A 16,387-nucleotide genomic window follows, 5' to 3' on the forward strand; every position below is an offset into this window, starting at 1 on the left:
CTACTGCTTGGGGCAGGAATGGAAGGAGAGAAGAAATGGCTTTAACCCAGCACTGTTCCTCCTGTATTATGGGGCATTCAGGAGCTCGCCCAGACCCCAGTGTAAATTAGAGCTCTTCTGGTTTGCTTTTACCGATACCCTGCTTCCCAGGGTCATTTATAGGTACTAGGAAGCAGAGAATAGCTATAGCATGTATACTCAAGCCATCCCTTCACCTCATATCCCACTTTGTCCTTCCTGCCTGTGATTAATCTGTGAACAAAAGTATGGTCAAGCTTAAAATGAACAAAGGTATTGACAATGATAGACCTCAAACTTCCACTTTGCAAAGGTAAAAAGGGCACGCTTTGCAGAGGTAAAAAGAGCACGCTTCGCAGAAGTAAGCTAAGACTTGTGGTCAAAACGCGCTGCAACCAGATAACACAGCATACTGACTCCTATAAAGCAAGATAAGTTGTGCCCCTGGGCACAGCTTGTCTAATCCACATTTAAAACAATTGGCTACAAGGAAATAAGTAAGCATAAATTATATGGTCAAAGTGACACAAGGAGATAAGTAAGCATAAATTATATAGCCAATGTGACAACACTAACCATATTAAAGATTTGGCTGACCCTAATTGGTTGGCCTGTTTTAAGACACGGACAACAGATTAGATAAAAAGTATGAAGGCATGACACTGTGTGTGTGTTTCGGTCATAAGGGAAACCTGACCCACACCCCCTGAACCGAAGGGACGTGCACTTGTCGACTGTCTGTACCTGGCCAGTGCAGAAAACAGCCGACTGAAGGGTAACTTATTTTTGGATGAATGCAGGGTAAGTTTATGGAGTAAAGAAGTCTGGTTGCTCTAGGTGAATTGATCTCAAGTCTGTATCAATACTATAGTGTTAAGAATAGCAGTAAGTATCTGATGAATAATAACTGTACATGTAGTTGTGCTTGTCTTCAGTATAAAGTGCCATTTATATTAATCCTTATTCAGTGTTTGTCTTTATTGTTGCTTTTCTTATTTTGTCTGTGTTGCCTTTATAGTCAAAAGTCATTAAAAACCTTTTTTGAGGAATAATCAGTAGTTTTAATTTTTCTTATACAGCCACTGCTCAACCTCATTACATCTGTGCTGGGTGGTGGGAAGTAGTGATCACCCAGGCCCAGTTAGGGTCCTGATGCGTGCCTTCTTCTTTATCTCCGCACTGCCCTTGCCTCATCTGCCAGGGGCCAGGAGCAGAGCTGGCACAGAGCTCTTATGCCAGCTCTACACCAGCCAGAGAGGCTTCCTGTACAGGGGAGCATTTTCTGGGGGCTGTTTCCTCTTCTTTTAAGGCTCCTAACTCATATGTTCAGACACAGTCTAGTACATCCCTCAGTTGTCCTAGAAGATACCCTTTCTGACTGATCTAGTTTAAGGAAATGGCACAAAATAAGACAGAAATTGAGACTCTGCTCTTTTTCTGGAGAGAAATGCTATACTTAATTATGAACATGGTGCCTAGTCACTGCAGAACAGAGGTTCCCAAACTGTGTGGCATGCCCACCTAGGGGGGTGCAGAGGAATGTTTGGGGGGGTGCATCTGAGGCCTGGGCCAGCCCCCATGCAGGGTGGGGAGGGAGCACCACCCAACTCAGTTCATGTCCCTGATCCCAGCTGCTGGCTCCGCTCCCTGCCCCGCATCCGGGGCTCTGCTCCCAGCTCCGTGCCCAGAGTCCTGGGTGCCAGCCCCATGCCCTGGGCTCTGCTGCTGGTCCTGGCTGACAGCCTCATGCCCAGGGCCTAGGCTGCCAGTCTTGCACCCTGGCTGCTGGCCTCTGCCCCTCACCAAGGCTCCACTCCTACTTCTGCCCCCAACTCCACCTGTGCACCTGTGTCCCCAGCTTTGGCTCCCTTACCCCTGTCCTTGTCCCCTCCTCCTGGAGCTGCAGCCCTACTCCTGGCCCTGGCCCCATCTGGTTGGAGGGGTGTCTGTGGACAGGGTAAGTGGGGGGTGAGGTAAAAATTTTGGGGACCATTGCTATAGAAAAGGTTAGAAATGCCTAGATTAGATAAAATGAACAGATGAAGAGCAAGGACATATGGAGATACTATTTGTGAAGAGACTAATTTTGGATGGCTTCAGGATAAAGGTGAGTTTGAGGATTGCTTTTGAGGAGATGGCTAGTACTTGGAGAACAGGAAGTGGGAGGCTGAGGGGAACTGTTGCAAAACGTAGATTCAAACACTTAAAATTAGAGATGGGCCTGAGTCACAAAGTCTAGATCCTGACTGGAACTTCCCTGAATTTCTGGGGTGTCTGGATCCAGAGTTCTGGTTTGGCCCATCATAGATAAAGGGACATCTGTCAAGTTCAGATTCAGGACATTATTTGTACCCATAGCTGTACAAAAATAATCTAATACAAATGATCAGCCTTCAGACTCATGCTTTTTAACACTACTTGAACTGTGCTACAATCACCCAGAAATGCACTGCCTATTCTATTTATTACTTAAACATTCTAAAGCTCACTGCAACAGAATGATTTTCTGTCAGGGGAAAATGTGAAACCAGGGCCAAATATCATGAGTAAAATTTCATACTGAAGCCTAAATTGCTGTGATGATTCTCAGAGAAATAATCTCTGTTGGCAGGTGATTGGTTGGAGGACAGAATTTCTGGCACTCTCTAGAACCAGGGTCCTCCAGGTGGGCCCACAAGGATTTCCAAGGGTCTCCTTTCCATGTTCCCGAGCTTTAAATCTGAATGTGTGTATGATATCTTTTATAATCCATCCCCATCCAGCTAAACCATCCTTACTATGGTTAACATTTATCACTAGATCTTAAAGATGTTATTTTGTGACTGATGTGGAATTGCTATGTAAAAGTCTAAGAATACTGTGCTATAACAATTTTATGAACATTGCGTGTGGTCTGGTCAGTGAGGTGAAGTTATAGTATACTGTAAGATTTTCCTCATCAAATGTTGCAACCTAATAAGGGTCTGTGGGAAAAGCAAGCAGGAAAGCAACACAAGAACTATAGATAAGCAACCCTTCCAACAAACATGGGTGGCAATTACAAGACAACAGCATATTTCCAGGCTCCAAGCTAAAGTGACACAGCTGTTCTGCCAATGCTGGGAATAAAGAGATCCAAAGAACACGAAACAGTTAAAAAGCCATTTGCAGCAGAGGAGGGAGTGAATTGTCAGGGGCTGTCAGGAGGACAAGTTGACACAGAGACAGAACTCTGTGGAGAAGTTTAAAAGAGTTGGCTCTCTCCCCAGTTACAGGGAATGGTAAGCCTTATGGAAAGCCAGGCTGGCATGCAGGCTGTTTACTGTTTGAAGATCTGTTTTCTCCTAAATGCTTTTGTTCTAAATAAATACTAGTTTTCTTTAAGAAAGCTGTCTGGTGACTGGTTACCACTGTTGTTGCTCCTGGATGGGGGTGGGAAAAACTATGGGTGCTAAAGATGTCAGGCCTGCTGAAGTAATAACAGTTAGCACCTTCAGACTGCAATCCAAAGCCTAATCTGAGAGGGGGAGAATCACTTGATTCCAGGCTGCCACCATAGAGATATGGCTGGATGCCTGAGCCCTGCAGCAGATGAATTCTGAGGACCTGGAGGGGTCATATGTGCAGTTAGATCAGGAATTGTGACATATTATGTAAGAGATATTTGTGATCCATCCCCATCTACCTAAATCAATCTTACCAAAGTTGACATTTATTACTACATCTTAAAGACCCTGTTTGGCTTTTGAAATGCACCAGATTATAGCTGCTTTTGTTTTGTGTTTTAAATGCACAGGGGAAGATGTACTGCCCATCTGCATTCTCCTGTTGGTTAAAAGATAACACCTAGGCCACTTTGCAGCTGCCAAAGCAACTCCCCAGACAAAGGTCAGCCACAGTCACTTGCAGGACTGGAAGGGGCTGGTATGAATGACACACACAATTTAGACTGGGGAAGGAAATAATTTTGGACCCCTATACTCAAGAAAATTGAAAACTGCAGATATGGGATATAAAACAATGTAAAACTCTGCAAAATCACAACATAATAAAAAAAAATGCTTTTAGTTTCACCCTCATCTCCCCTAGGCCACATCCCCTTATTTATGCTCTTCTAGCTAATGGGGATTCTCACTGCTAGGCTTCTGTGCTTTCGTAGCAGGAGGATTTGACTTATGCCACTGGTTTCTCTGTGAAGTTCCTAGCAGCCACAGTGTGCAGCACAGTGATAATGGTGAAGTCCTAGGTAGCTACAAATTTGCCACCTCATCTCTGATCAAATGTGACTTTATTTTGTCAATTTCACTGCCAGAAACTTTTTTCTCTCTCTCCTTTTTGTAGTTTAAAATTGGCAGCCTCAGTAGCCTTTTGCAAGAATAACATTTTAACCAGTTTCATACACCTTTGTCCTCTAGGTATAGAACTAATAGTGCAATGTTCCAGGAAACTCAGCATTGTCAGGAGCTGGGAGATCAGGGGCTTAATGAACTAGCCTTTTTCTCTGGGTTCAAATCCTACTTAGTATATTAGAAAGACTGAGTTTGACAATCTTCGTGTAACCACAAGTCGGACCACATAGCCAGTGACACACTGGCAGTCTCTGTTCAGGGGACACTCAGGGCTGGAACAGCAGGGAGTGATGAAATCATCCCTGAGGTCCACTAGCAGAGATATATGTGGAAGTGGTGCCTCACAACCAGATAGTAAGCAATACTCAGGGCCATCTGGGGGATGGGGATGTGACAAAAAGGTCAGTTTGACCCACATCCCCTATTTGAGAAGGTGCCCAAACCATGAGGCATCACGACCTGGATTGTGAGGTCAGAGAGCCATACAGTTTTGGCCTTGCTGGCCCTCTGTCATGATGGAAGGGTGGCCAGGCCAAACCAGACTGGTGCTGCAACTCTGTGCGTCAGGTCGCAATGTCTGGAGTGGGGAGCGAGGTCCAGCCCCTTGGGACAGAAACCATCGCTTCAGAGTGAGTGTGAGGTTGGCTTGCTCTCCAACATCCTCCCGCCAGGCCTCCCCTCAGTGGTAATTTGTTTAGAAGTTGGGTGGGGGTGGGGGATCCTCAGTTTCACGTTTTGCCCCAAGCCTCTGCGAGGCCCTGGTGATACTGTAGGTTTAAGGCTGATATATATCAGCAGAGCTGTGTGAGGATTTCATGTCAGGAATTGAGAGTGGGGAAGTTTGTATAGCCTCTACCCATACTATTTCTAGCTCCAGCTCTAGCTGCTGCAATTTAGGTCTTCCATTTCATGGGCATCACATTCAAAACAGAATATTTTTTAAAATAAAATTTGATAGGAGCATCTGATTTCACAGCTGGTTTTGCTTCAGCTCTGTTTCTTCCAAAGTAACAGTTTGGTCTTTTTTTGTTTTGTTAAAAAAATTGAGATGCAGACTGAGATTTTTATCTTCCTTCCTTCTTTTATGGGAACCTTGAGCATGCCTGTCAGAATTCTTTCTTGCAGAACAATCAGACACTAGAAAATGTTGCAGACAAACCACTTTCCACAACAGCTTTTGTTGCACTGTAGAAAAATGCATTTGATATATGCTCTCACACTCTTTATTTCTCTGACACTCCCCACATTATTTTCCTCTGTGGTTTCCAAGAAAATCCTAAGTTTACAGGTCAACTCTGGTCACTTGACAGGAGTAGAATGAAATCTGCTGGCGAAAATCTTTTTGAATTTTCCCTTTCACTCATGACAAGCAATGTGTCTTTTGGTTAAAGAAGGTAACTAACAGTCAGGAGACTTGTATTCCTGTTCTGTCACTGACCTTCTGTGTGACCTTGTTAAGTCATTTAACTTCTTTATGCCTGAGTTTCTCCATCTTTGAAAGGGGAAAAAAACCTAAACACTTAACTTTGTAAAATGTTTTAAGGCTGTTTATTCAGGATTGTTCTGAGTGGGTTAGTTGAGGAGGTGGTTTAAGAGTGGCACCCCAGCTCACTTTGTTAGCACAGATTCCCAAACATCTCTCTGGACAGAGACTGCAGCCTCTATCACAGCACTTTCAATGACCTTGGATGGCTGATGCATAGTGAGCCTAGAGGTTGATGATAGGTAAATCCTATAAGTGAAATGGATAAAAGTGCAAAGTGTTACTATGAGTCACTGTAGCATCATTCTTTTTTTAGAGAAAATTTAGGCTGCTCATAGGATTATATAAAACCAAGAGCAGAGTGAGAGAGAGCAATTTTTTCTATTTTATTACCAAGATATACAATCCAATGTTAGCTAAGCACCGGCACCATAAAACTAAAATAGAATGGATTTTTAACACAGTGCATTTCCTACTTACAGTAATATCCCAAAGTGCTTTATAATCCTTGGTCAGAAGAGACTGCTAGAGTAGTGGTTGTGCCAGGAAGTACAGATAGCACCGATAACTCACACAGAGCTTAGAATGAGAACTGGATGAACTGTTCATAATGAAACCCAAAACTATTTCACTTGGTTTCAGATTTCATTGCAAAATGGGAAGTTGAGGATGATCTACTTAGTTTTGCTGATGTTTACAGACCTTTAATTGAACCAAGGCCAAATGTAAGGCCTTTGGTGAAAACTAGGCAAAAATAGGGAGTTTTGAATGAACTTCACTTGCACTTTTTGGATTTGTTAGAAAATGAAATTGGAAATGAAATTCTGAGAGCATAAACCTCATGAGAACTGTAACTGAAAAAAGCTTCCAACAAATCCTTAAGATCTGTAGCTTCCACATTTCACACAGATTAACATAAACAAACAATAAGGGCTGGATTGCGATTTATAGCTACAGCCTCAGCCTTAGCTCCAGAAGCCATAGTTTCTGAATCAGTTCAAAATGCTTCTCACTGGTCCCAGGGCACAGTGTGGGTGCTGTGATATCCTTGGAGACAATGCTCCTCTCTACCTGGCCAGCCCTGCCACAGGAACATAAGAATGGCTCTATTGGGTCAGACCAAAGGTCAATCTAGTCCAGTATCCTGTCTTCCAACAGTGGCCAGTGTCACGTGCCCCAGAAGGAATGAACAGAACAGGTAATCATCAGATCCAGACTAACACGGCTACCCCTCTGATACTTGGTAATCATCAAGTGATCAATCCCCTGTTGCTCATTCCCAGCTTCTGGCAAACAGAGGCTAGGGACACCAGTCCTACCATCCTGGCTAATAGCCATTGATGGACCTATCCTGCATGAATGTATCTAGTTCTTTTTTGAACTCCGATATGGTCTTGGCCTTCACAATATCCCCTGGCAAAGAGTTCTACAGGTTGACTGTGCGTTGTGTAAAGAAATACTTCCTTTTATTTGTTTTAAACCTGCTGCCTATTAATTTCATTTGGTGACCCCTAGTTCTTGTGTTATGAGAAGTCGTAAACAACAGTTCCTTATCTACTTTCTCTACACCAGTCATGATTTTAATAGACCTCAATCATATCTCCCCTTAGTTGTTTCTGTTCCAAGCTGAAAAGTCCCAGTCTTATTAATCTCTCCTCTTACAGAAGCCCATTCCCCTAATAGTTTTTGTTGCCCTTTTCTGAACCTTTTCCAATTCCAATATATCTATTTTGAGATGGGGTGACCACATCTGCATACAGTATTCAAGATGTGGGCGTACCATGGATTTACATGATATTTTCTGTCTATTCCTTTCTTAATTATTCCCAGTAATCTGTTTTTTTCACTGCTTTTTTCACTGCTGCTGCACATTGAGTGGATGTTTTGGGAGAACTATCCACAATGACTCCAAGATCTTTTTCTTGAGTGGTAACAGCTATTTTAGACCCCATCATTTTATATGTATAGTTGGGATTATATGTATAGTTGGGATTATGCTTTCCAATGTGCATTTCTTTGCATTTATCAACATTATATTTCATCTGCCATTTTGTGGCCCAGTTTTGAGAGAGCCTTTTGTAGTTAAGACCCAGGCAAAATCATATGCAAATTTTGCCACCTCACTGTTTACGTCTTTTTCCACATCATTTATAAATATGTTGAATATGATTGGTTCCAGAACAGACCCGCGGGGGACACCACTATTTACCTCTGAATACTGACCATTTATATCTACTCTTTGTTTCCTATCTTTTAACCACTTACCAATCCATGAGAACACCTTCCCTCTTATCCTGCGGCAGCTTACTTTGTGTAAGAGCCTTTGGTGAGGGACCTTGTCAAAAGCTTTCTGAAAATCTAAATACACTATATCCACTGGATCCCCTTGGTCCTCATGCTTGTTGACCCCCTCAAAGAATTCTAGCAGATTGATGAGGCATAATTTCCCTTTACTAAAACCATGTTGACTCTTCCTCAATAAATGATTTTCATCTATATGTCTAACAATATTGTTCTTTATTATAGTTTCAACCAGTTTGCCCAGTACTGAACTCAGGCTTACAAGCCTGTAATTGCCAGGATCAACTCTGGAGCCCTTTTTAAAAATAGGCATCACATTAGCTATCCTCCAGTCATCTGGTACAGAAGCTGATTTAAATGGGAGTTACAGACTACAGTTAGTAGTTCTGCAATTTCACATTTGAGTTCCTTCAGAACTCTTGAGTGAATACCATCTGGGTCCTGGTGACTTATTGCTGTTTAATTTATCAATTTGTTCCAAAACCTCCTCTAATGATACCTCAATCTGTGACAGTTCCTCATATCTGTCACCTAAAAAGAATGGCTCAGGTTTGTGAATCTCCCTCACATCCTCAGCCGTGAAGACCGATGCAAAGAATTCATTTAGTTTCTCTGCAATGGCCTTATTGTCCTGACGTGCTTCTTTAGCACCTCGATTGTCTAGTGGCCCCACTGGTTGTTTAGCAGGCTTCCTGCTTCTGATGTACTTAAAAAAAACAAACGCTATTTCTTTTTAAGTTTTTGGCTAACTGTTCCTCAAATTCTTTTTTGGCCTTCCTAATTGTATTTTTACACATCATTTGCCAGTGTTTATGCTCTTTTCTATTTTCCTCACTAAGATTTAACTTTTTTAAAGGATGTCTTTTTGCCTCTCACTGCTTCTTTTATTTTGTTGTTTAGCCACAGTGGCTCTTTTTTGTTTCTCTTACTATGTTTTTTAATTTGCAGTATACATTTAAGTTGAACCTCTGTTATGGTATCTTTAAAAAGATTCCACGCAGCTTGCAGAGATTTCACTTTTGGCATTGTACCCTTTAATTTCTGTTTAACAAACCTCCTCATTTTTGTGTAGTTGATACTGGAAACATAATCTTGGCATAGTCCTTATGCTTACTGGGCCTGATTTTTCATTGCTCTGAACCTTGTGTAGTCAATTAGACCTGTGCAAAGTGAATACAAAATGAGTGTAAAAGTCTATCATTTTAATTTTGGGAGTACAAAGACTCTCATTATGTCTGGTTTCTGTCTCAGAGAGGTAAAGAAGGAAAAGAGGACCCTTGTGCCCATTCTCTCCCTTGAACACTCAGGCAAGAGCACAATCTGGACCTAAAATAAAAATTACAACATTTTACCTTATAAAGCACCTGTCACAGTGTCTGAAATGGTTCACAACCATGAGTGCCAACCTCATGGCAGACTGTCAAAAAACAGGGCCAAGTCAATACTTTAGTGTTTTTTTACAATGTTTCATGCTTTACACTTTGCTAGCAGCCACACAAATCATTAGCCAAAAAGGTAGCAGCTGATATTTTTTGCTTGAAATGACAGCAACGATGAGTCCCATTACTTTTCCTAACAATTCCCAAACATTTCGGGCCACCTGCGGATATAAAGATACTGTGAAACCTTGCAACGGACTTACAAAAATCAGTTGCTTAATGGAGACTGTCATATCATAAAGGAAAAGCAGAACTGTATTCAGTGCACTGGGGAATACTTTGGGTTGGTTCCTGAAGACAAAAGTTTGCTTAATAAAGATGGTGCCTCGCACAAATTTTATCATAGTAAATCAGAACAAAGAACAATGACTAATAATTAATTTACTTATTTTTTTTGTCTATCCAGATTTCAATAGCCACAAATCCCTGCCTGATGCATGATCAATTTTCTGTTGGTGTTTTTTGGAGCTTCCAGCTGAAATGACACCAGTGGGAAATGGTGGCAAGTAAGGCTCAGAAGAAAAAAATTTTCGGCTAAAATTTGATCTAGATTATGTTCTTCTTTGATTCCCATCTGTTAACTCAACAATGTTTATGAGGATGAGTGAAATCTTTTCCATTCTTCATTTGATCTATGGTCTAATATTTGCCAAGTGTATGAGCATAAGTCCTTGGCATGCACATGGCATGTGCCCTTCACTTGCACTTGTCACTGCTAGCTACCCTCAGTAGCTTTAACATGCCAACCAAGGCAAGGTCCCAGGACCTGGCACTGTGGTACACATGCAGCTATTTGGAGCCCCTAATGAGAACTGAGTGAGTTGTTGAGACCAAGTGCAAGCAAAACCACCCCTTACAGGTGTGGCTGTTTACTATGCAGAGATACTACCTGTGGAACTCACCCCATACAATGCCTAGATTATGTTAAGAATGTACTAAATTGGTGAGGAATGCTCTTCCAATTCCAAATAGCATATGACAGAAAAACAGATGGTTTGCATTGGACACAAAATGTTTCTTAGTATGTCCTGCTTATGCAGAAACAGGCACAGACCACAATTCATAATCACTGCTGCCTCTGGATGGGAGTAAAGAGCTTCTTACCTATTTTAAATCATGAACCTATATTCAAAGTAGTCAGGTTCCTCTTCACCCTATCACAGGCCTGCTCTGCTATTTAAAGAGCGGAATACCACTAATTTATGTTGTAATTTGAATAGCCCTATGATTCATATTGTCAAATGTCTGTCCCTTTATGAACAAAGTTTGACCTTTGTTGACACTAGAAACATTGTTAGTGAAATTAGATTTTGTATTCCTTTTTTTTTTGTTACAAAATCTAAATTAATCCCTGTCTCTGCTTCCCTCCACTACAAAGTGCTCTGAAGCAAAAGTGGGATTCTGACATTTTTAGTCTTTTTTCATACAGTTTGTCAGTTACTGCCTGTTGAAGGCCCCAGTAGGAAGGGTGATAAGTCAATAGAAGGACTGCAAAAATTTTAAAAATTCCAACAGGAAAATGATGCAAAGTACATCCAACAAAGTGGCTGGCCCTCATTTGGCAGATGTACTGTATTCATGTTGCATTCAAAGGCATGTGTGCAACATAACTGGCTTGGTTAAGACTGTGCATTTATATGCCCCACAGAATTCTTCTGTTGCAACAGTAGGTAGGCCAGCAGAGCCAGCATATGGATTTGTGGGGGGCAAATTCAAGCAAGAAACTTGGGTTTGTGTAACACAGACAGACCCTGTTCATTGGCCGGCAGGGGTGGAACTTGGGGCCTCTAGAGCGTAGTGCCTGAGCTTCTACCATCAGCTAAAAGCCAACTGGCTATTAGCTAATTCTGTAGAGCAGACTCATTTTCTCTCTCTCTAAGTGGTCTCAGTGCCACTAGATTGGACAGACCACCCCCAAAAGGTGTGTGGGTTACATTCACAGTCTGAGGACTTTTATTAGGGAGATTGGGGGTGGGTTTGAGAGGGGTCTGAGGAGCAGAGGGATTGAGGGAAATTGGAGAAGGAGAGGACTTGAGAGCCTTCAAGTGGAATAAAGGATTTGGTAGACGTGAAGGGGAATTGACAGGGTCCGAGAAGAGGGAGGTGCTGAGCCGATGTAGGGAACAGATGAAGCCACGGAATGGGGCTAACTGGGATGAGGGAAGCAGTCTACAGGGTACTCTGAGGGACAGGAACGCTGCTATCTCCACCTCAGCAGCAGGGTGCGGTCTCTGTGCACCTCGCCACGCGCGCTTTAAGCTTTGCGCCGGGTCAATCGGCATTGGGCAGAGAAGGCTCGAGCGGGAAAGAGCGGACGGCATCCCATTGGCTGCCGTCTACGTCTCACCTCCTGGTTGGCGGCCGGGTGCCGTTCCGTGGCGCAGTCGTTGTCGGCTTTATAGTTGCAATGGCGGCTGCGGAGGAGGGCGGTGGTGTGGCGCTGGGTCGGAAGCTTTCAGTCTCTACCTCTGAGCCGGCGGGGACGCTCCCGTGTTTCGTTCCCGAGCAGGCGCGTGGCCCCGGGGCAGCGTCTCCACTCAGTAGCGCCGAGACGTGGCCGCTCAAACGCTATGGCCGCTTTGTCTCCCCGGGAGACCCACCGTGTGGGGCGCGAGCTTCGGCTTCCTGGAAGGTGAGGCCTGGTTTGTGCGCTGGGGCTGGGTGCCTCGGGCGGAGCTGCACCCGCCGTCACTGCCCTGGTTCCCGGAAGCCTCAGTACTTGCCCGTATATCCTGCCTATTTTGCGGGGCTCAGCCTTGTGTCCTGCGCACCCGCACTCTACCCCAGCCTCTCTGGACATGCCAGTCTCTTGTATACCCTCAGTCTGTGCACCCAGGCACTGTGGCAACGGAGTCTCCCTTACACCCCCCCCCCCTCGACTTTGTGGTCCCCTGTCACATCCAGAAATTATGTGTAAACATGAATATCTTAAAATTAAACAGTATTTATTAACCACTGAGTTTATGGATGTTTCCAACTTGAATGGGAAGCAACAGGATGGACATGAAGTGTGAGAGAGAGAAATCTGCAGAGGACATGGTGGTGGGCAGGGGATAATGATAAGGGGACTTAGATCATAAGTAGGGCCCTGCCAAATTCACAGCTGTGAAAAATGTATTATGGACCATGAAATTTGATCTCACCCATGGAAGCTTGGGTTCCTACCCTGAGTTCCAGCTGCTGCGAGTCCTGGATAGGGAGGGACCAGACTTCCTCTTCCCCTTCTCCTTCAGGGGCTGCGCAGACCCACCTCTGGTCTCTTCCCCCAGCTGCAGGAAGCTCTGTGGCCAAGGCCATATTAACCTTTTGTGGGGGCCCTGACACCAAACATATTTGTGGGCCCCTACGTAGTCATTGTGGGATCAGAGTGTGGGACTGGTGTGGCAGTGCCATAGTATATCCGGTACTGAATCTGAGACACTTTTCATTTGGTCACATACCTCTGCATGACTATATGCATTGCCATACACAGCTCTCTCAGCCCCCAGTTTTTCTCATTGAGCTGTACACCCATGTGGGTTTACCAGTGTCCACAGTGAGTAGAATTTTCATAGTGACCCGGGAAACTCCCCACGGATTTATCTCCTTCCTCATTCAGCCCTTCTACAGCCATGTCTCCAGTACCACTCTATGTCACCAGTCACAGTATGTGGTCCTAGTTTCAGCTCAAAGTTCCAAAGCCAGCAGATACCCGATCAGTTCTGACAAATCCCTCCCTCAGCATTTATCTTGCCATTTGAGCAAGTCACTTACAAACACCATTTCCTCAAAGTGAGGATTTAGCCCTTGGGAATCTGAAGACACCAGCCTTTCTCTGCTCCCATCTACATGCTAGTCTACTACCTGATCACCACTCTCTCTCCCCCTGCTTGTTTCCTTTCTATTTTGGACATGCTCCCCAACCAGCTGGGGCTCTTCTCCTGCTACAAGCCTGACCTGCTTCCTCTTTGCCTGCTTCCCTTGACATTTCTTTCCTACTGGTGACCTCTGTTCTTTGAGATTAATTCCATTTTCTTTATCTGCTCTAGTTTAATGGTCCCCAGTGTCACAGAGCCACCTGCAGCTTCTCTGGCTATAGCCATGGGGCCAATTGCCAAAGGCCAGCCTTAGATAGCTGCAACTACTAGTCAAGGGAGGGGTGACAGTTCCAAGGCTGAGCATGCTTGAACCTTGCAACGGCAGCACTAGGGATTCTAAATCCTTAGCACTGGCCCTAGGCAGCTGCAGACTCTGCACTTAAGTGCTTCCCTCCTCTAAGCCATATCATTAAGTACCTGAGATGCCCATCACCTGCAGCAGAGGCGACCAATTCCCATGCATCCCTCAGCTAGCACATAGTCGTGCAGAAAGTGCAGCCTGAATGATTTTCAAGGCTGGGGTGCCAGGAGGTTCCCATCCTTGAGCAGCAGCTCTGCAACAAGCTTACATGGCCCCTCTCTGCTGTGGGACCAGGACCCTGTGAAGACAGTGGAGTTACCCTATGTATAACCAGTTCTGTCCAAAGCATGTTGAAGTGAGTGGGAGTCTTTTCATTATCTTTAATGGGCTGTGTATAGAAGCAAAGGACCCCATTCTAGACTCTAGGAACAAAGTGCATTCTATGTTGCACTGGTTTACTATTGTAACAGGAAGGTCTCACATTTCCTAATGAATAAGCAACACCTCCTACAGGACCTAACTTTTTCTGAGAGGCTTCCCACCCAATTACTAAATGTAAACCCGCTTTGCTTACAAGGGCTGAAAATATCAGGTAGTATGATCACAAAAGCAAGGCACTTCTGAATTCAGTAGGAATTTTGAATGTGCACAGAACACAGACAGAACTGGTTCCCACATGGTTACAGAACTGCAATAAAGTGGAACAATTTGCAGCTTGTGTGATTGGAGGATAGCTGGATCCATATTATAAGAGTGTCCTACATAAACAAGGAAAAGTTGAGGTGCCTTTGTTATTCTTTTGTTCCACTCTGGGGAACTTGCCAATGCAATATTACTGTCTTCCTTTTAAACAAACAAAATTTAAAAAAAGGGTAATGGCTGTTGAAAATAGCAATTCCAGTCCTAGTTAGCACTAGGGAGATACCAGCATTTGTTGCTCAATTTGATCCTACTTTTTCTACAGCAAGTTACAGTGGATCAGCATATTTGATTTGCGAGAAATGAAGTAACAGCAGCCTAAACTGAGCTTGAGCACATCTGAATTTTGAGAGTGTTCAAATCTGGAAGGCAGGTGCTAGATTCCCTTTCTGAATATTATATAAATCTGGAAAGGAAAAGCCAATTTCTGCTTCTGTGAGTCAGATGTGGAAATCTTCCAGTGTGCCTGGTACTGTATCTAAAGCTGCCTAAGTCCTCTAGTAGAGCCTTCCCTCCCTTACTTATCACTTTAACTTCTGGTGGGATCTACGTACCTCCCTTGCTAGGCTTCAGATAGAGAGAGGTGCACTGTCCATTTAGTCCACCCAATTCCTTCTTTGGGGACTGCCAGGTGAGGTCACACCATCATCCCTAATCCACTATGGGGAAGTCTTCTGAGGGTGATATCTGGGCCAAAGCCTTCTACTTCTTGAGTATATTTGTTCCCCATTCAGAGTGCCACCCCCTTCTAGCAGCCAGCTCTTCATTCACGACAAGCTGCAGTGCATGCGGTCTCAGCTTTCCCACTCCCTTTCCTGTTGATAGCTGCTGAGGGAATGCTGGGAAATGTAGTTCCTTCCCTGCTCCAGGGCCGGTTCTATAGGCAGGGAGCTGGCCAAGGAACTACAGCTCCCAGGGCCCCTTGTGTTCTCAGCTCCCATGCTGGATCCCTGCTGCTCCGAGGATCGTTCTCACAGCCTTCACTTCTGCAGCACTGCGAGAGGGGAAGAAGTGAGTGTTATGGGGCTCCTGATAAATCTGGTACTGTCCGCGGCTCAAGGTGAGCTGTCACCTCCCTGCTCCTTCTGGTAAATCCTCCTTCTGTCACCTCCCCGCTCCTTCTGGTAAATCCGGTACTGTCTGCGGCTCGAGGTGAGCTGTCATCTCCCCGCACTGGCATGGGACTGCCAGGATCACTGGATATATAGTAACCCACCCCCACATATCATATGACTTTCACTTTGGCAGTGGCGTTGGCGTTGGCTGTAGAGTGGGATGCCTGGCCAGCAGCCTTCCTCTCTGGCTTCCCAGCTCTGAAGACAGTGCTTCTGCCAGCAGAAGGGCAGAAGTAAATGTGGTAGTCCCACAAGCTTCCTGCAATGACCTTGTGACTCTTTCACCGTGTCCACCTTTTGGGTTTGGAGGGACCCCCATGGTTACAACATGTGAAATTTCAGATGTAAAGATCTGAAAACATGAAATTGACTAATTTTAAAACCCACCGGCTGTGAAATTGACCAAAATGGACCATGAATTTGGTATGGCCCTACTCATAAGCTTTTTAGAACTGAGACTTGAAGTTCTGTTTGTACACGCCAAGCATGCCGGGGACCTTGTCTATGATTGGGACTCCTAGGTGCTACTGCAGTACAAATAATGAATAATAATACCAGGGTTCTTTGCCAGGGTCTCCAACTCTTGTGATTTTTATCATGAGTTTCATGATATTGGGTTGCTTTCTCAAAGCCTTTAGAGCAGGGATGGGCAAACTTTTTGGCCTGAGGGCCACATCGGGATTCCAAAACTGTATGGAGGGACACATCCAGGTAGGGAAGGCAGTGCCTCCCCAAACAGCCTGGCCCCAGCCCTCTATCTGCCCGCTCCCACTTCCTGCCCCCTGACTGCCCGCCTCAGAACCTCTGACCCATCCAACCCCCCCTGCTCCTTGCACCCTGACTGCC

The 16,387-nt window shown here is 44.5% G+C and overlaps 1 protein-coding gene across 1 annotated transcript in view; it reads left to right on the top strand.

Annotated features, from left to right (window-relative positions):
• Positions 1-11,976: 11,976 nt before the first annotated feature.
• Positions 11,977-16,387, top strand: part of REC114 (REC114 meiotic recombination protein) — a 107,332-nt gene continuing 102,921 nt past the window's right edge. The window contains exon 1 of the mRNA XM_030578288.1: positions 11,977-12,201. Coding sequence (XP_030434148.1) covers positions 11,977-12,201 — 225 coding nt within the window. The remainder of the gene's footprint in view (positions 12,202-16,387) is intronic.

This window comes from Gopherus evgoodei, chromosome 10 (assembly GCF_007399415.2).
Source record: "Gopherus evgoodei ecotype Sinaloan lineage chromosome 10, rGopEvg1_v1.p, whole genome shotgun sequence".
NCBI lineage: Eukaryota > Metazoa > Chordata > Testudines > Testudinidae > Gopherus > Gopherus evgoodei.